The sequence below is a fragment of the Tupaia chinensis genome, unplaced genomic scaffold, assembly GCF_000334495.1.
Source record: "Tupaia chinensis unplaced genomic scaffold, TupChi_1.0 Scaffold000359_1, whole genome shotgun sequence".
In the NCBI taxonomy this organism is placed as follows: Eukaryota; Metazoa; Chordata; class Mammalia; order Scandentia; family Tupaiidae; genus Tupaia; species Tupaia belangeri.
The window spans coordinates 575,606-596,345 of record NW_006159855.1 but is presented as its reverse complement, the minus strand read 5'-3'; the positions used below and the strand labels follow the sequence as shown (position 1 = coordinate 596,345).

Genomic DNA, 20,740 nt, shown 5'->3' with positions numbered 1-20,740 from the left:
CTGGCTCTCTTAGTCACCATGCTATGACACCAGCCCCCAGCTTTCTTCCCCCAAAGACAAGGTCTTGCTGATCCTATGATCCTCCTACTTCAGCCTCCCAGCTGGGACAACCACAGCCACCACATCCAGCTCTTTCTTTCTTTCTTTCTTTCTTTCTTTCTTTCTTTCTTTCTTTCTTTCTTTCTTTCTTTCTTCATTCATTCATTTATTTATTTGGAGAGTTTTTCGCTATAGGGCGCGTGTGCTCGCCAGACAGACAGAGAGAGACATAGAGACAGAAAGCGAGAAATCACCCCCCAGGGAGGATGGTCACGCCGCAATCCCTTCTCCTCCATTTTCCTCTCAGGATCTTGGGCACACATGCACACGCGCCCGGTGTGAGTTCTAAGCCACCGGGTCCGGGACGCGAACCACGGTCGACTACGTGGGAATCCAGTGACATAGCCATTATGCTAACTGCTGGTTCCCCATCCAGTTCTTTATTAGACAGGGGCTTTGCTGTGTTGCCCAGGTCAGCCTCAAACCCTTGGTTCTCCTACCTCAGCCTCCCTGAGTCACTGGGATTACAGGTACACACCATGGGGCCTGGTCTTTAGACTGAATCAGGAATTGAACCTGGACTTCCCGTGAGATCCCAGCCTCGGAACACAGTGTCTTAGTGGTGTGCACCACTGTGGCTGGGCCTGTGCAGCACTTTTGTTTGCTTGATAAACAAGCTGGTTTCCACCTACAACTTCATTGTAAGTAAGTGCTTTGTGGCAAGAGAGGATGAACATGACTGGTCTGGCCTGTCCTCTTCACTCTTTTTAAAGAGATTTTTACCTTAGGTTGCATGTGCTTGCCAGAGAAATATAGAGACAGTGAGAGAGAAGGTGAGAAATCACCCCCCAGGAGGGTTGGCCACACCACAATCCCTTCTCCATTCTCTCGGGATCTTGGGCACACACATGCATGTGCCTGGTGTGATTTTTGAGCCACCAGGTTCTGGACTTGAACTGTAGTTGGCCATGTGGGAGTCCAGCAATGTAACCACTATGCCATCTGCTGGCCCCCTCCTCTTTGTTTTACAGATGAGGAGACTAAACCCTGAGAGGAGAGTGGTGTGTCGGACCCAAGTTAAAGTGAAGGTGTCGTCAGGACCAAAGGCCAAGTTTTTTCCGCCTTCCTCCCGATGCATCCCACTGAGGGCTGGACACTTACCTCCTGGTAAGCGTGGCTGCCCAGGGACTTCGGCTGCACCTGGGACAGCGGTCACCTGCACAACCAGGTCCTCACTAGTGAAGGCCGTGGGAGAGCCCGGGCCAGGAATGAGTTCCTCAGGAAAGCCCCAGGGCCTGGTGGCCTCTCTAGTCTCATTCTCAGCCTCTGGGAAGGCGGTGGCCCCTACGTCAGGGGCGAATGTGAAGGGCTCCTCAGGCTCCAGAGCAGTGGGGGAGACGTCGAAGATCGGCCTCGCGGTGAGGATCACGTTGCCTCGGGCTTCACCCTCGGTGATGTTTCGGGGCAGGGGCAGCTCCACGTCGGGCCAGGTCACCGTCTGAATGGTGATGTCCCCCTCACCACCCACCCCAAAGAAGTTTTCTGGGATGTCCACGAAGTCTTCACCTAGGGTCAGGGCAAGGACGCGCATTAGTCGCTCAGCTAATGGGGAGAACATTTATGAGAATAATGCTACTTCCAAAGGAATGGTTAGAACATCAAGAGATTTTTACCTTAGGTTGCATGTGCTTGCCAGAGAAATATAGAGACAGTGAGAGAGAAGGTGAGAAATCCCCCCCCAGGAGGGTTGGCCACACCACAATCCCTTCTTCTCCATTCTCTCAGGATCTTGGGCACACACATGCATGTGCCCGGTGTGATTTTTGGCAAAGAGAGGTTTTTTGGTGGGGAAAGAGGAGGATCCTAAATTTTAAAACCTATTTATTTACTGAGGAAGAGAGAGAGAGACCGAGTTAGAGAGAGAGACAAGAACCCTTGACAGGCCCTGCCACAGGCAATCCTTCCGCCAGTCTCCCCGCCAGCCATGATTCAGGTCAATCTGGGATCCCAACCGGAGGCCCGCCCTATGGCCCCAGTGTCACCCAGCAGTACCCTGTCCCCTGTACTACCACAGGTGGCGCAATCGTAACTAGTTTTGCAAAAATTAACCCTCCCTGTGTAAAATCAGTCTGTGGAAGTAAAATACGAAATGACCTGTCAAAAAGTTATGTAGTTCTTATCCATGATATTCATTGTCTTAACCCTCCAAAACTAAGCGCTTAATTATAATTACAGTCTACCTTATGTTAAATATTAGAAAAACTTGTTAAAAAATTTTAGTGTAATTTTTCAAAATAAAGCCCCTGCCAAACTCCACCCCTCCCCTTTTTTTAGTTTTGCTACAGGGTATGTGTGCTTGTCAGAGACAGACAGCGAGTAAGTGAAAAATCACATCCCGGGGGAAGACCATGCTGCAGTCCCTTCTCCTACATACTCCTCTTGGGACTTTGAGCACACACACATGTGCCTGGTGTGTTTTTGAAGCCTCAGGAACCAGAGCTCAAACCATGAAGCCAGCCATGTGAGATCCAGCCACCTTAATAGCCATTATTCTTTTCAGGGATCAGCAGTTAGCCTAATGACTATGTTGCTGGACTCCCATGCAGTCGACCGCAGTTTGAGTCCCAGAACTGGTGGCTTAAAACTCATGCTGGGCGCGTGTGCATGCATGCCCAGGATCCCGAGAGGACAATGGAGGAGAAGGGATTGCAGTGTGGCCACCCCCCCTGGGGGGTGATTTCTCACTTCCTGTCTCTCTTTCTCTGTCTGTCTGGCGAGTGCATGCGCCCTGTAGCAAAATCTCTCAAAACAAAAACAAGCCACACAACATATTAATGCTTCCTATAAGTGCATCAAATTATTTATTTATAAAGAATTATTTTATTTAACTTTAATTAATTAATTAATTTTAATTTGACCAGAGAGAGACAGAGTGAGAGAGAGAGAGAGTGATAGCAAACCGCCAGGTCTGGGACTTGAACTGTGGCTGGCCATATAGGAATCCAGCATCCTTAATCACCACACCACCTGCTGGCCCCAAGTGTATTGATTTAAAAGGGCAGATGATAGCGCCCTGTGTGGAGGCATGGCCTCACGTAAGGCTCCCCTATGTTCCAAGCGACACCATCTCCCCATTAACCAGCTGAAGAAAGTGAGGCTCGGGGCCTTGACTTTGCCAGGGTAACCCTGTTGTAGGTGGCAGGACTGAGATTCAAACCTGAGAAAACAGATTCTGAAGCTCATGCATCTGACCCTGTTCTCTGATGTCTCCACCTTTGCTCTTCTTATGAACCAGTGAAAATGAAGGGGACGCTCAAACCATGGGGTCTAGGTATTCATTGGCCCCTTGGGGCAAATCCCAATAGCCCCTTTCCAGGATTTTCTCTACCTCCGGACCCTGATTTCGATGGAGCGATGCCCCTGCCCACCTCTGGTCTCAGCCCCACCTGTGTAGCAGATGGCGTCATAGCGGGATGACGGGTCGGGGTAGCCCGTCTGGTTGGCATGCAGGTAGACAGTCCTCACACCCAGCAAGTTGCCCCCGCAGTTGGGCCGGGCCTTGGAGATAGGGTAGCGCACGCTGCGGTCGGCAAGCCAGCCAGCACTGCACATGTCCATGCCACTCTGCCAGGCCAGGTAGAGCTGGCCTGTGGTGGCCAGGCGGGCGCCCAGTCGCCGGCACTCATTGGCTGCCTCCTGGAAGGTGAACTTCTCCGGAGATGTTGCATAGAAGACCTCGCCTGTGGAGGACACGTTGGGGGTGAGGGTCTCCCTTCTGCCTCCCCCATCTGCACTCCCAGAGCTATCCATGGCTTTCTTTGATGCCATGAAGCCATGTGGGAGTCTGCCTGCTGGCCCTCATGATATATTCGTCTATGCAAACATGCATCGTGACTTTGCAAAAGCTCACTGAGGTTGTATTGGGGTAGGGTAGGCTGTGGGCTACAGTTCTGGTCACCCCTGCTCATTGGCAGCTTGGCCTGGCCGTCCTGTTTGTCATTGGATAGCCAAGTATGGGAACACAGAGACTTGCTAACTAATCCAGGGGTCTAGGTCCTGGGTTGGGAAAAGGAAGAGGGGCTGTGATGGTCAGAAAGTTGGGGGCTGCTCCTGTGTCGGAAAGAGCCCGTGGATGAGACTGGAGCAGCTGAGAGCTCTGTGCTTGTAGCCTGGGGATAGGGGTTGAGGGGTAGAGAGACAGAGTCCAAAGGAGTAAATGGATGCAGATGGGGGAGGGCATGTCGTCCATCTGCTGGGTAACTGAGCAAAATGAGCATCCTTTAAACAGCAGAGACAGGATCCAGGCTCCTTGTCACTGCTCCCGATTCTCTGCAGAACCACCTTACCAGGAAGGCCAGGGGCTGGAAGCTAGCAACAGGGGAGTTAAGAGAGGGAGGCTGGGCAGCCAGCTTTCTGAGAACTCCGTCCCTGACGGTCCACCCTAGAGGGGCCTGGGATGTCCTTTGCGAGGGAGATGAGGCTGAGCTGAGTTTTCATGGACCTCAGGACAGGGATGAGCTGGCCAGAACAGTGGTGGGCGTCCTGGCTGGTGGGGGTAGTCCCAGGCGAGAGACCTCCTATGACGTACGCTTTTGGGCCCAGCAGGACACCAGTTTGCCCATGCTTGGGACATCCAAGACTCTCTCCAGAGTGGAGAGTCGGGGGCCCAGACCTATTGGCCCCTCCCTAACCCTCTTCAGGGCAGAGGAGGATCTAGTGGGGTTAGGTCCTGAGCGTGCACCCTGCTCAAGGAGGCTTATGTGATCCTGAGGGTCAGTGGGGTGACAGCATGGCAAGAGGGCTCTTGGGAAGGGAGTAGGGTCCCTCCTGGTAGGGGGCAGCCTCACCTTCCATCTCCTCGGCGAAGCAGTACACGTCATAGGTCTCATTGGTGTCTCGGATGCCATAGGTTCTCACGCCAGGAAACTCATCCTTGTCTCCATAGCAGCCTTCTCGGGGAGTATGGATGGGGTACCTGCCAGGACCCAAAGTGCGGGTGTGAAAAATAGGAAGAATAGTGGTGTGCGAGGCCAGGCTGCTAACAGCTACTCACTCCACTGCAGTGAGTCACCAGGTGCCCATGTTGGCCAAGGCAGGACTGTAGCCTCTGACCTAGGCAACCACAGTGTTGCGCTGGTACCAGCTTAGCACTGGCCAACGTTTGGGCCACTCCTCAGTGGTCTCCAGTCCCTGGCCCCGGCCCTCATACCCCTCCTCTGCTGGCAGCTGGGGTCTCACCGGACAGTCTGGTCGGACAGCCAACCGGCATCACACTGGTGGAAGCCGTCCTCGTAGGCGGCCTGCAGCTGCTCGGGGGAGGCGATGATGGCGCTGTTCTGCAGGCAGGCCCGCTGCGCCCTGTCGAAGTCCAGGGTGTAGCGCGTGGAGATGGCTCTGTAATGGAACACGATACCTGCGAGACACGCGGGCGCGGGCGGGACAGTAGGTCAGGCATAGGCTCCGATCATGACGCCCAGCACAATGGCAGCAACAGCCCGAGGGGCCTTAGGAACTAACTGGGCCGGGCTGACACATGGAACCCCTCTCCATGCTTGCACGTGGGCCCTGTGACTTTGCTGGAAGACCCCTGGTAATGGGGAACTCACTACTACTCAAGGCATTCCATTTTGAATACTTAAGTTAATTCTGATAACAAGAATGTTCTTCAGATTAAGCTAAAATTTGCTTTCTTATCTTTTCTTTTCTTGTCATTATAGGACCTCATATTGCTTTTGAGAGACACTCAGAGCCCCATGTACCCTCAGCCCAAGGACATCCTAGTGGGAGCCCTGGTGAAGGGACACAGAAGTGAACTTTTGCAGCACCTCCCACTGTGTCTTCCTTGGGAAAAAGCTGGTGCAGACCAAAGTCCCAAAGCCGACTGAGGACCTAACTGTTCTCCTTGAACCACAGGGAGAGAGGAGACCAGGGAGTCTTCAGCCCTATCTTTGGTTTCTGGAAGTGAGTGTAAATGGGTGGAGGAGGGGGCAGGACAAAACTCTTGGATCAAATGCCAGGAGCTTGCTTTGATGCATTTCCAGGGTGACTTCAGGCAAGTCACTCAACCTCGGTTGGCCTGTCTGCAGAATGGACATGATCACAAAGCCCAGCAAATCGTAGGATTCTTGCAAAGCACAAACCATCATTTGCCTGCAACCAGGACCAGAAAGTGTTTAATCCCCAATCCCCCACTGTCTAGAGAGAATGGCATTACCAGCTCCATGTGGCAGGGGAAGGAGCTGAAGGTAAGGGACTTGACTGAGGGACATGGGGGAGTTGGAAAGCCAGCCTGCCCTGATCTGCACTGGTGAGGATATTCTGGTTCTTTCTGCAGGTGAAGCAGGGTCCCCCGTGGGAGGCTCTCACCTTTCACCACGACCTCCAAGGTGGCCTTGCTGTCCTCAATGCCATGCATCACCTCGCAGCGATAGATCCCAGAGTCATTGGAGCGCAGGCTCTGGATCTCCAAGGAGGCGTCACTGGGGATGGCCGGGTAGTTGGGCAGCGAGACCTTGTCCTGGTAGGCACTGTTGACCCTCACTTGCCCTTCCGTGGCCACCAGCAGTACCACCTCCTTCTCCTTGGAAATGCGGCTCCACTTGATTCTCGGGGTGAGGGGCGCGGTGGAGGGGGCGGTGGTCACAGGGTGCATGGGGTCGATGAAATAGCAGGGGATGGTGAGGGAGGTCCCCAGGAGGACTTTCAGGGGGGACGGCTGGGGGATGCTCACACTCAGGGAGTTGTCATGATCTGTGTGGTGGAGGTGGAAGACAGACCTGTTAGTGACTCAGAGGACCACCCAGCACCCCCAAAAGACCTGGATCCAGTGAGGGTGTTTGAGCCCATTGGGGGATACTCCTGTGTCACATGGAAATTGCCAGGAAGCTGTCCAACATTTCTCCAGAGCAGCATTCCACAAAACCTCAGGGCTCTGCACCTCAAGACAGAAACTATGGAACGGGTAAAGGGTTCCAGATGAGGGCAGAGGAAACCTCAGAGTCTAGGCCACCTCTCTGTTTCTCAAACGGGGGTACCCCAGGGAACACCAAACCACAGTATAAACATTTGCTTAGAGTGACAGCTTGTCTCAAAAACTTGTTTGGGGGTCAGACAGTGGTGCAGCAGTAACGTGAAGTCCCTGCAAAGCTGTCCACATGAGAAGGTTCCAGATTTGCATCCAGAGACTTCCCTGAACACCCTGAGCTTGTGCATGCTTAGTGATTGAGGCGCTGGACTCTCCCATGGCTGACCGTGTTTCAAGTCCTGGACCTGGGCGTGTGAGCGTGCATGCATGCCCAAAATCCCAGGAAGAGAATGGAAGGAAAGGGATTGCAGTGTGGTCATCCCCCCTAAGAGGTGATTTCTCGCTTTCCTTCTCACTGTCTCTGTCTCTCTCAAGCGAGCGAACACGCCCTATGGCATAAACAAAGAATGACAGCAACAACAAAATCCATACAACTTTTCAAGCTAAGGCACAAAACTATAAAGGTGTGTCCCGTTCAGGGAGATCTGTGCTGGGTGGTAGCTTGCTGCGCATGCGGGTAAATTACTCCCTTCTTCTGTCTGGGAGTTGGGAGGGATCTAGGTGGAGAAATGTTAGAGAAAATCACACATTTTAGTCTGCAAGGAGTCAGACGAAGGGTAGGGGTTGGGTGAGGGCTGGGATCCACATGAATCATAGAGAGTATTAAGAGGGAAGATGCTGCCTATTTTACCAAATCCTGTAACAAGGAGCAGGTCTGCCTGAATGGGAAAGGAGCAGCTTTCTAAAACAGAGCACCTTTCATGGTGAGTCATACATTTATGGAACGCTTCCTTTCAGGAGCACCTACAGGTGGGAATAAAAATGTTGCAGATATTTGTGGGTGGTAGATACACAACAGGGCAAAGAAAGGGGAGCCAGGAATGTCTGGAGGCCAGTCTCAGACCTTGAATGTGCTGGATCGTCTCCACCAGGCCCTTCCACAAACCTCTCCCTGAGCGCCCAGCCCTAGCATCACCTGACACACCTTGGGTCCATCCATGGTGGCTCTCAGGGGAAAGCTGAACGTGACTACAGTGCCCGGCTCACCAGTTTTTTTTTTTTTTTTTCCATTATTTTGGAGATTTTTGCTATAGGGCACGTGTGCTCTCCAGAGAGACAGACAGAAAGCAAGAAATCATCCCTTAGGGGCGATGTCCATGCCACAGTCCCTTCTCCTCCATTCTCCTCTTGGGACTTTGGACACACACACACACACACACGCCCAGTGTGAGTTTTAAGTTGCCAGGTCCAGGACTCAAACTGTAGTCAACTATCTGGGAGTCCAGTGGTGTAACCGCTAGGCCATCTGCTGGTTCCCCAGCTCAGCAGTTTTTAAAGTTCCCCCAAACCCTAGTAAGCTTGTTGGCCTGTGTGGCCTCAATGACAAAGACAAGATATCTGTGGGTCCCAGAGCCACAGTACAAAAGGCAACCCATAGGCTACAGGTATGTACAGCCACGAGTTATCCATCAGGCCAACAGACTGAAACAGAGTATGTTCTAGCTTTTTATTTGAAAATGATGCCTTCCAAAATGACCTGAAAAGCCAGAGTCTAATTTAGAATTCTTAGATTTTTTTTTTTAAAAAGAATTACTTACTTAATTTTATTTATTTTTTATAATTTTAAAAATTTGATGAGAGAGAGAGAGAGAGAGAAAGCCACCAGGTGCAGGATTCAAATAGTGGTCGGTCATGTGAGAGTCTAGCACCTTAACCACCATGCCACCGGCCAGCCCCAATTCTTGAATTCTTTAGCGTTCTATATTGGGATGCAGTGGCTGAGTGTGAGGAGGTGGTGCTGAGCCCCCTCCCCCCAACTGATTGCACTGCAAGGAGGTCTGTACACAAGCTGTGTTTATTTCAGCTTCATGTCCCAGCTCTGTTCCCATCCCGTGCACGCGGCCACTCCTGCACACCATGCCAGGACAGAGGCATTATTTAGATGGTTAAAGGCAAGTGAGGTCAGGTAGCAGCATGTGACATAAAACACAGGTGATAAACCACATGCTCAAAGATCTGAAATCACTTCCAGATCAGGAGGTTGTGTATGATTTGGGTGATTTTTTTTCTTTTTAATTTTTAAAAATTTTACTATAGGGTGCATGCACTCGCCAGAGAAAAAGGGGACTGTGTTGGTTCTCCCTTAGGGGAATGGATCCACCCAGGCCCTGGAAGAAGCTTGAGTGCACTTGGACTGAGAAGTCTGGGCATCCTGGGTCCAGAGCGTGTCTAGAGAGAGAGTGCAGATCTCGTAGGCATGTCCCATTGGCCCTAGCGACTCCTCCTCTCTGGGGGAAAAGTTGAGGCTGGAGGACAGCCAAATCGAGGGTCTCTAAAGTACATGGCCCTGAACAGGGACCTCTCTTGTCTGGTTTTAAGGGAGATACATTGCACTTTGGAGCCAAGCCCATCTCGAGATCAGAGGAAGGTTTGTTCATTTGGTTCAAGGCTTGATGATCAGAAATATACCCAGTGCCTGCCACATACAAGCGGCCAGGCTGGCAGCTCCCCAAGGATGGCTTGCCAAGAAAGGCAACGACTTATCAGATTCGTTTTTTTTTCCCCAGGCTATCTTTCCTTCCCTGATGATCCAGCCCATCCACTCGTGGCAGCGTCTTCTCTTTTGGCTTGTCTATGTCCTGCCCCTACTCCAGGCTGGGCGTGTGGCAGATCTAGGTGAAACCACACAGAGAACAATGGCACCAGCCAGAAGCACTCCACACCAGTGGCTCGTACTAGAGAGCAGACTGAACGGGATTCCTGAGAGAGGCCCCTGGGCATGCGTGTTCAGGCTGCTGGCCCACTGTGGTTACGCTCACATGGAAAGGAAAGAGCCAGAGCCAGGAAAAGGCCGGAAGGGAGAAATTCCATCTGGGGACTAGCAGCTCCAGGTTCAGGATTCAGTACTCAGCGCCCAGAACTTCAGAACCTACTGAGACATGCATGGGACGGCCTCACCTGAGACTTCTACTGAGACAGCAGCAGTAATGACCCTCAGAGTCACAGCCACCCAGAGTAAAGTGGTCATAGTTCACCTGGAAGAGACAAGGCGGAGGCATTATTAAGATGGTCAAGGTAAGGTGAGGTCAGGGAGTGTCACATGACATAAAACACAGGTGATAAACCGCATGCCCGAGGATCTGAAATTACTTCCACATACGGAGGTTGCATATGATTTGGGTGATTTCTTTCTTTTTCTTTTTTTTTTTTTTTTAGTTTTGCTATAGGGTGCATATACTCGCCAGAGAGAAAGAAAGAGGAAACGTGAGAAATCACCCCTAGGGAGGGATGGTCACTCCACAGGCCCTTCCCCTTCATTCTTCTCTAAGGATTCTAGGCACCCATGCACACATATTTGATGTTTTTCAAGCCACTGAATCCAAGACTCGAACTGTGGAGTTGGCCATGTGGGATCCAGCTTCTTAACCTTCATGCCACCTGCTGGCCTTGTGAGATTTTTTTTTTCTAAGAAACATTCCATCACAAAACCTTCACAGATTTTTTAGTTTGATTACAGGTGTCAGGATGATAAACCTAATCTAGCCAGTGGATGCTCATCGTAATGAATTCTTGTGAGAATTAAATTTATGTGTCACCTTAGCTGGGTCATGGAGTGCCCAGACATCTGGTTAGTGTTCTGGATATGTCTGAGGTGCAAGTAACTTTTATTTTTAAGAGAATTATTTAATTTATAATTATTATTTAATTTGACCAGAGAGAGACAGAGAGAGAAAGAGAAGTGAGAAAGCAAGCCACCAGGTTTGGGGTTCAAACCATGGTCAGCCATGTGGGAATCTAATGCTTTAATCACCACACCACTTGCCAGTCCCATGATTAACTTTTGAATCATTAGACTGAGTGAAGCAGATTGTCCTCCCTGATATGGGTGGGTCTCGCCCAATCAACTGAAGGCCTCAAAAGAACAAAACACTGACCTTCCCCTGGATAAGAGAGTTCCTGCCCGATGGTCTTCAAGCTAGGAGACTGGTTTTATCCGTCCTTTAAACTTGAACTGAAACATCAGTTCTTCCTGGCTCTCGAGCCTATTGGCCTTTGAACTAAAATTATCCATCAGTGTTCCCAAGTCTTAAGCTTCAGACTTGGGCTAGAACTAACCCATCGGTTCTCTTGGGTCTTCAGTTTACCAATTCACCATGCAGATCTTGTACTTTACAACCTCCATTACTGCATGAACCAATTCCTTATTATAAATCTCTCTCTCTCTCTCTTTTTTTTTTTTTTTTTAATTTGACCAGAGAGAGACAGAGAGAGAAAGAGAAGTGAGAAAGCAAGCCACCAGGTTTGGGGTTCAAACCATGGTCAGCCATGTGGGAATCTAATGCTTTAATCACCACACCACTTGCCAGTCCCATGATTAACTTTTGAATCATTAGACTGAGTGAAGCAGATTGTCCTCCCTGATATGGGTGGGTCTCGCCCAATCAACTGAAGGCCTCAAAAGAACAAAACACTGACCTTCCCCTGGATAAGAGAGTTCCTGCCCGATGGTCTTCAAGCTAGGAGACTGGTTTTATCCGTCCTTTAAACTTGAACTGAAACATCAGTTCTTCCTGGCTCTCGAGCCTATTGGCCTTTGAACTAAAATTATCCATCAGTGTTCCCAAGTCTTAAGCTTCAGACTTGGGCTAGAACTAACCCATCGGTTCTCTTGGGTCTTCAGTTTACCAATTCACCATGCAGATCTTGTACTTTACAACCTCCATTACTGCATGAACCAATTCCTTATTATAAATCTCTCTCTCTCTCTCTTTTTTTTTTTTTTTGAGAGATTTTTGCTATAGGGTGCATGCATGCACTGGAGAGACAGAGAGACAGAAAGCGAGCAATCACTCCCCGGGAGGATGACCATGCAACAATCCCTTCTCTTCCATTCTCCTCTCGGGATCTTGGGCATTCACGCACACATGCCTGGCATGAGTTTCAAGTTGCCAGGTCCAGGATTTGAACCACGGACCTCTATGGGAGACTCCAGCAACGTAACCATTATGCCATCTGCTGGTCCCAACTTTTTTTTTTTTTTAATTTAAGAAGTTTTTTCTTTAAAGATTTATTTACTTATTTAATTTTATTTGTTATTATTTTTTATTTTGACTAGAGAGAGAGAGAAAAGGCAAGTGAGAAAGCAAGTTGCCAGGTCTGGGACTCGAACCATGGTCAACCACAAGTGAGTCCACACTCTAACCACCATGCCACCTGCTGGCCCTGGTTTAAGAAGTGTTTGCATTACAAAGGGAGGAGGCTTTGGGGTGGCTGGAGGACCTGGCGCTAAAGGAAAGAGCATGGAACTTTCAGAGGCTGAGAGTCACCAGGCTGAGCTGAGGCAACACCCTGGCTTCCTCAGCTCTGTCAGAGCCTGATAGCCCAGTAGGTGTCACTCTTGGCTCAGTCACCATTGGCTGGAGCCTGGATAAATTTGGGAATGGGGTGCACATTCCCCATGGGTGCTGGCAGGGGGATCCCTGGTGTTTCCACCTGGGAACTCCTGAGAGAGGGCTGCTGCATGTCCAGGATGGGCTCCCCCTTTCGGCCTGTTCTCAAGTGACATCCTTCTACCACCTCTCCTTCACTCAGGCTCCATGCATGGTTGACCAGAGGAATGAAAGGGCCGTCTGTGTGGTGCTGCAGGGGATATAGAGACGAAGGTGTGAGCCACGTCACCCTTACCCTGCAGGAAGCCCAGAAAAATCGAACGTTTGAGAAGTAGCCCCTTGGGACCAGCAGTTAGCGTAATGGCTATTTCGTTCGACTCCTATGTAGTCAGCTGCAGTTCACGTCCTGGACCCGGTGGCTTAAAACTCATGCTGGGCGCGTGTGCGTGCGTGCCCAAGATCCCGAGAGGAGAATGGAGGAGAAGGGATTGCGGCATGGACATCCCCCCTGGGGGGTGATTTCTCGCTTTCTGTCTCTCTGTCTGTCTCTGTCTGTCTGGCGAGCGCACGCGCCCTATAGCAAAATCCTCTCCTAAAAAAAAAAAAAATTAAAAGAAAGAAGTAGCCCCTTGTATCTCCTTATGGATTTTTCTTTTTTAAATGATTACTTAATTTCATTTATCATTATCATTATTACTCTTATTATTTAATTTGCTACAGGGCACATGTACTCACCAGAGAGAGATAGAGGGAAAGTGAGAAAGCAAACCGCCAGATCCGGGACTCGAATTGTGGCTGGCCATGTGGGAGTCCAATGCCTTAACCACCAAACCCCCTGCGGCCCCCTCCTTACGGATTTTTCTACTTAGATGCTGCCTTAAAAATAAAAACGTCTCTGGGGCTCTAGGTTCTGGCCTGGAAGACCACTAGGTTGTGGGGTGCTCCTTCAGGTCTAGGGTGTCGAGTCATGTTGAGAAGCTGCTTCCTGGAGGGTGGAAGGGTAAGGTGTCCTCTCCACACTGGGGAGGGGCCTAGACTTGTGGGCTCCTCTCTTCCCAGAGCCTCGGGGATTCAGGTTGAGACACAAGGCCCGCCTGTTCTTCCCTCAGATCCCCCTTCATTGGGAAGTTCCGTGTATGTTTTCGGAGTTCTGTTTCTTCCCTCGCTCTCTGAACAAGCCGGACATTGTCTGGGGATGCAGCCGTTCTCTGTGAGGCTTGGCTGGCTCTGTTTTCCTCCCTGGCCTCGACCAGGAAAAGGGAAGGAATGAGAAGGAGCAGTGGGGATGGAGGGATGGGATCAGGGTGGAGCGGGCAAGAGAAACTAATTTTATTTCTTCTTTTTTTAAAAGACAAACTTGGGGATAGAAATATCGTAATAAATATGCTCTTGTGTTTGTGTGTGTTTTCTCAGTTGTAAAGAAAATAGGGAGAAAATTCCATTCTGTCTGGGTTCCAAGCGTCTCCAAGACTTAGTGAGTCTTTTATGTGAGGGAACTGACTTGGCCAGCCTGAGTCGAAGCACGGCCCTTTCAATAGGGAGGCCTTTCTCCAATGGGACACCAACTCAAGTGGAGGCAAGGAGGCTGCAGAGCTGGGGTAGAGGAAGGAGAGTAGGGAGCTTGGGTGAGGGCTGGGTGAGATCCATGGGTGTCAGGGGTGGCTGGTCATCGAGGAACTAGCTTTCTCAGGAGAGAATTATTAGCAGATTTGATGGGAGAGTAAGCATGTCGGTGCCTTAACTGAGCTGAGACCCCTTCACCCCCTTGTTAGCTAGACAACCCCATAATAGTCAACCTGGCTGGGCCCTTGGCCTTGATTCCATTAGGTTACAAGATATTGTGGGCAGCTCACCTGCTCACCCTGAACTCTTAGAGTGGAGACCCTTAGACCTGCGTCCCAGTCTTGGCCACCTACTGCCGAAGAATACAGGAACCCCTCACCCCACGGCTATTTCTAAGACCAAGTGCGATACCACGGTGGCCCGTTCCCCCTCCTCCGGCAAGGCACTGTGCGTCTAGCACGTCTGGCACTTGGCAGGAACCATCAATGCCACGTCCCTCCTGCTTCCCTGGTTGTCAGGCCTGAGTAAGCCTCCCAGAAATTGGGGATTGGAAGAGCATTTAGTGGTTGTAGGGAGGTTTCCTGTTTCAGGATGGGAGTTGGATTGGATGACTTTTCACAAAGAATAAAACGGCTTCCTTGGAAAAACATCACCACTGCACTCCTAAATGAGTGGAAAACAGGGAAATGGAGGGGAAAAAAATCACCCTAACCCTCCATCTGAACCCAATCGTTGTTCAGGTTTGATAGTTTTCCTTCTAGCTTTTTTCCTTAGGCATCCTTTGCATTGTTTTAGATTTTATTTATTTATGCATGCATGCATGCCAGATGGAAAATGCACTCACTGGAGAGAAACAGAAAGAGAGAAAGTAAGAAAGTCCCCACTCCCATGTGGGACGGTCTTACTGCAATCTCTTCTCCACCTCTCCCTCCTCTTGGGAGTTTGGGCAAGCACACGTATGTGCCTGGCTGGTTTCTCCAGTAATTAAATTTTTTTTTTTTTTTTGGTCAAAGGGCATGTGTGCTCACCAAAGAGAGACAGAAAGGGAATGTGAGAAATCAGCTCTCCAGGGGCATGGCCACACTGGAATCCTTTTCCTTCCATTCTCCTCTTGGGATTTTGGGCACACGTGCACACGGGCCCAGTGTTTTTTTTCAAGCTGTCGGGTCAAGGACTCGATCTGCTCAGCCACGTGGGATCCAGTTCGTTTAGCACCATGCCACCTGCTGCCACATGGCCCAGTATTTTTTGTAATTTTAGTCTTTTGATATCCTACTGGCCTTTTTCTTTTTAATTAATTAATTAATTTTAATATGACCGGGAGTAGGGGGAGAGAGAGAGAGAAAGCCATCAAATCCGGGACTCAAACTGTGGTCATCTATGTGGGAGTCCAGCACCCTTAACCATCATATCACATGCTGGCCCCTATGTGGGGCTTTTTGCATATAACACAGTTTAGACCAAAAGACTTGTTTGGTTTCTTCAAAACTGTTGATGATGATGATGATGACGATGGGGATTGCAGTCATGACCTCCCTGCTCGGGATTCTATGTACATGGCCAAAGCGGGGGGACTTCTCACTACTCTGCTAGGTGGCCCTTCCCATTGCCGGGCAACTCTAATTGTGCTCACGGTCTTCTATGGTGGAGTCGAAATGGCCCACCCCATTGTACTTTCTTTTTCTTTCTTTCTTTCTTTTTTTTTTTCTTTTTTTAGGTTCTTGCCACAGGTACATGTGCTCACCAGAGAGAGACAGAGAGAGGGAAAGTAAGAAATCACCTCCCAGGGGGAATAGCCATGCCACAATCCCTTCTCTTCCATTCTCCTCTGGATTTTGGGCAAGCATGCACATGTGCCTGGTGAGATTTTCAAACAGCTGGGTCTGAGACTCAAACTGCAGTCAAACATGTGGGAGTCCAGTGCCTTAACCCCCATGCCCCCCCCATTGTATTTTCTATTTATAAGCTCCATTATCAGGGGCACACAAAACTGTGCTGTCTTTTTGGAGGACTCAGGACAGATCTACCGTGGTCCAATCTGCTCTTCCCTGGAGATACTTCCGGTTCCTTTAACCAACTCTTCCCCTTATGACTTTCCTCCCTGGATCCACAAAAGGTCAGAGCTGGGATAGACCTTGGTGAACATCAAGGCCATCTCCTTTGTTTCACAGGTGGAAAAACTGAGGCCATGGAGGCTAAATGATTGGCTCAACAGTTGGTTGGACATGGAGCCAGAATCAGAGCCCTGTCCTAGGGGGCCTGGACCTCATACTCTCGGCATTACAAGGTAACAGTGCGTCTGTCTTCTCCCCACTGCCTCCCTGGTACCCAGCGCAGTGCCTGGTACAGAGAGGGCAATCAGGAAATGCTGCTGAATGAATGGATGGATGGATGGATGAACGGATGGAAGACTGAACATCTGCAAAGTCATCTCTTTCATTGCAAGGCCTTGGAGGGCAAAGGGGTGGGAGTGGCGGTTCACATTCATTAAGCTCCTATGTGGTGCACAGTCCCACATGGCAGAGAGATCCACTCCACCTTCAGTATTTCTCAGCTACAGATACATGGCTTGCTGGTGATGTTGCATGGCTGTATTGACGAGTGACAGTGTGTTAGCACAACACGTGACTTTGGGAAGGTCATGGTCCATGCACAGCCCAGAGGAGTAACAAGCAGGGTCTCCCATTCCCAGAGCTCCAAGGAGAATTGTCTGATGTAAGAACCAACGTAAAGTGCTCATCAGAGCCAATTTCAAGCATCCCTTTTCCATTTCATCCTCAGTGACTTCACATTGGTAGCTTGAAATTGGTCATGATGGGAGAATTTACACCAGGGAAATCAGCAAACACTGCAAATGAGTTGAGAGCCTTTTCATTTTTTCTTTTTCTTTTTATAATTTTGCTACAGGGCATGCGCACTTTCCAGAGAGAGACAGAGACACAGAGAGAGGGAAAGTGAGAAATTGCCACTTGTGGGGATAGCCATGTCACAATCCTTTCTTCTCCATTCTCCTGTCAGGATTTTGGGCACACGTGCACATGTGGCCTGGGGTGATTTTCAAGCCACTGGGTCCAAGACTCAATATGTGAAGCCAGTACCTTAACTACCATGTCACTGTTGGTCCTTCTTTTGTTAAAGAATTATTGTATCTCCCTCCCTCCCCCTTCTTTCTTTATTTCATTTTAATTAGACCAGAAAGGGACAGAGTAAGAGAGAGAGAGAGAGAGAGAGAGAGAAAGAAAGCAAGCCTCCAGGTCTGGGATTCGAACCATGGTTGGCCATGTGGGAGTCCAGCGCCCTTAATCACCACACCACCTGCCGGCCCCTCTTTTTCCCTTTGAGAGTATATTTATCAGCACAGTACTGGAGGCAACTAATCATAACTAAAGAAAATGCAGGGAAAAGAATACTGTGCACGTCTCTTCGTCCATCTAATGAAGCCTCTAACTTCATTCATTGTGTCGTCCTGCATGTGTCCCTAGAGAGGCTGAAGCCGAAGTCAGGTGTGCCAGCTCTGAGTGAGGGCTGGGCCACGTGCATCTCCATGTCATATTCCCTGGCCCAGCCCGAGCTGCCACATCAGTGCAGACTCAGCAAACATGTGACGACACGTGAATGCACGTCCTTGCCCCTCCTCAGCCTGCAGGCCTCCTTTCTCCTCCACGCAGCCTTCTTGGGCCCTGCCCCTTGCTTCTGTGGTCCCAGCTACGAATGCCTCTACACCTGCCTTAGCACTTTATCTTTCTCCTTTAGTTTTATATGTGCCAGCTCTGTCTCACCACACCGACTATGGCTTCCTTGAAATGGAAAACCAAGCCTTATGGGACCAGCAGATGCGTAATGGCTGTGTTGCTGGACTCCCATGTAGACGACCACGGTTCAAGTCCCAAGCCTGGTGACTTAAAACATGCTGGGTGTGTGTGCATTAAGTGCCCCAAATCCTGAGAGGTGGGTAGAGGAGAAGGGATTGTGGCGTGGCCATCCCTCCTAGGTTGTGATTTCTTGTTTTCTGTCTCTCTCTGTCTCTTTCTCTCTCTAGCGAGTGCATGTGCCCTATACCAAAATAAAGTCTCTTTTAAAAAAAGAAAAGGCAATCAAGTCTTAAATTAAAAAAAAAAATACAGGACCAGCAGATGGCATAATGGCTATGTCGCTGGACTCGCATGTAGTCTACTGCAGTTCGAGTCCTGGACCCAGTGGCTTAAACTCACACTGGGTACGTGTGTGTGTGCCCAAGATTCTGTGAAGAGAATAGACGAGAAGGGATTGCGGCATGGCCATCCTCCCTGGGGGAGTGATTCTCACTTTCTGTCTCTGCCTCTCTCTGTCTTTCCGGCGAGCACATGCTCTACAGAACAAAAACCTCTCAAAAAAAAAAAAAAAAAAAAAAAAAAAAAAAAAAAAAAAAAAAAAAAAAAAAAAAAAAAAAAAAAAAAAATCCTCTGGGTTAACTCACAGGTTGCCATGTGCAACAAAGTGATACATGACAGGACCGGCAGGTGGCGTGGTGGTCAGGGTGTTGGACTCCCACACAGCTGAACACGATTTAAGTCCCAAATCTGGCAGCTTGGTTTCCTCATTCCTCCGTCCCCCACCACCACCACCCCCGTCTCTCTCTGGTGAACACACGTGACCTATAACAAATTAAAGACCATAATAATAATAATAATAGATACAATGAAATAAATCATTATTTTTTTAAAAATGATACTTGACAATACCTTGTGGGATGAGTGAGTGGACACCGGAATGTGGTGGACCGGTACACTGGTAAAATTTATCAATGACCGAGTGGCTCTGTGACCCTGACTTCAAGTCCCAGAGGAAGGACTTAAAAGGACCCAAGTCACCTGTCCCCCAAGCTGCTGGCCTCTAGTGCATTACTTATTTGCAGGCCAGTCTCCCAGCCAGGCCTGTTCCCTTGCCACTCACTCATGGATGAGATCTGTCCTGACATCTGTGTGCAAAAGTGGTGATACGTGCACTTGAGCCTGGGGTTTCCAACCCATCACAGGGGAAGGACCAGAGACCCCACCCCAAGGGCACACCTGGCCAGACTGACCCCAACTGCAGCTGCTATTTTTCCATATATTTAAACAGACACGGTGGGATGGAGTGGAAGGGGGAGAAGGGAAACAACTCCAGTCCTAGCTCTGCCGTAACACTGGGGAACCCACGCAAGGCCTCAGTGCACAGCGTTCTCGTCTGTTAATTGGAATCATAATGCAAGCTTCACCTCTGGGAAAGTAGTGAGGACCGCTTTTGCAGAGGCTGGTATTCTTTTTATATTTCCTCTATCCCTTCCCTCTCACTTCCTTCTTCTCTCTTTCTGTCTGTCTCTTTTCCTGTATCTTTGAGTTCCTTATCCCAAATTTATTACTCACTGTCATCATGAAAGTATCTTATATCAAATTTCACAGATGTTTTCTGGGTAATTAAGTGGGTCCTCTGGAAAAGAGCTATTAGCAGTGGAATGGGAAATGCTACACATAGACCCTTCAAGGCCATGGTTTGGGTTAGGATTAACCTTGGGTGTCTCTGTGCTAATGACAGAGAGGCCCAGTGAAGGGAAGGGAAGCCTTTTCCTTGGAGCTGCACTAGCTGAGTGGGTGGTGACAACCTGTAATGGGTAGGGACAACACTAGGGGGTGGAGACAAACACGTACTCAAAATGGCAGACGCGAGTGGATGGGCTCTGGGTCCTAACCTTGGCCCCTTCTAAACTGGCTGCCTGACCCTGAGCCTCAGCTTTCCCATCTTGGAAATGGAGGCAGCTTGGGAGAACTGGTCCCAGAGTTCTCTGAGATTTTAAACGCCACCTCCCTGCACTGCAGAGGAGCGTTTGACCCTTTTGACCTCTGGAGACAGAAGTCACATCTCCCCCCTCCTTCAGCAGCTCAGCCTACACAGGAAGGACCCCCCTCCATGCCCTCCATGTGCTGGGGAAGAAGCTGGGAGGGGGTGGGGAGTGCGGGGAGGAAGGTATGAGGTTGTGCGGGTCATGTCCAAGTCTAACCCAGGTGCAGGGAGGCTCAGGTGGAGGAACTGGGAGAAAAGAAAATCACCCTGGAAATGTCACCAGGCTGGAGAGTGTCCTCCCTGAGCACAAGGCACTTGTCACCTTGCTGCCTGACACCCTCTGTCCATGTGGCCTCAGGCCTATCTCCTGACAGTGCCCTATTTCACTCCTGAGCTCTGGTCTGGCTCTGCCCCTCTGCCCTCTCCTCTCCCTTTTGCTCACACAGTCTGCTCACACAGAATGTTCCAGAACATTCTGTCTTTATTCAGCATCAGGTCTACTCCTGCTCTTTTTGAGACCCTGTGTAAATGCCCCCTTCTGGAAACTCCCCAGGGACCCTGGATTGAAACCATCCCTTTATTGCCCGTGTCCTTTGTCATTTTTGATTGTTATGCCCAATTTATTAACAAACACATCCTGGCTCCTGGCTTCTTTCCCACCACTGTCTTAAAAAACAAGTAGGCCGCGGGAACCAGCAGTTAGCGTAATGGCTATGTTGCTGGACTCCCACGTAGTCGACCGCGGTTCATGTCTCGGACCCGGTGTCTTAAAACTCACGCCAGGCGTGTGTGCATGCCCAAGATCCCGAGAGGAGAATGGAGGAGAAGGGATTGCGGCGTGACCATCCCCCCTGGGGGGTGATTTCTCGCTTTCTGTCTCTATGTCTCTCTCTGTCTGTCTGGCGAGCGCACGCGCCCTACAGTG

At 49.9% G+C, this 20,740-nt stretch overlaps 1 protein-coding gene across 4 annotated transcripts in view; it reads right to left on the bottom strand.

Annotated features, from left to right (window-relative positions):
* Positions 1 to 10,107, bottom strand: part of ACAN (aggrecan) — a 37,126-nt gene extending 27,019 nt beyond the window's left edge. For all 4 annotated transcript variants that reach the window (XM_027773545.1, XM_027773544.1, XM_027773542.1 and 1 more), the window contains exons 1-6: positions 10,022 to 10,107; positions 6,406 to 6,789; positions 5,278 to 5,452; positions 4,887 to 5,014; positions 3,486 to 3,779; positions 1,201 to 1,605 (exon numbers count right to left, since the gene is read on the bottom strand). In XM_027773545.1, coding sequence (XP_027629346.1) covers positions 1,201 to 1,605; positions 3,486 to 3,779; positions 4,887 to 5,014; positions 5,278 to 5,452; positions 6,406 to 6,789; positions 10,022 to 10,091 — 1,456 coding nt within the window. In that variant the 5' untranslated portion in view covers positions 10,092 to 10,107. The remainder of the gene's footprint in view (positions 1 to 1,200; positions 1,606 to 3,485; positions 3,780 to 4,886; positions 5,015 to 5,277; positions 5,453 to 6,405; positions 6,790 to 10,021) is intronic.
* Positions 10,108 to 20,740: the final 10,633 nt, after the last annotated feature.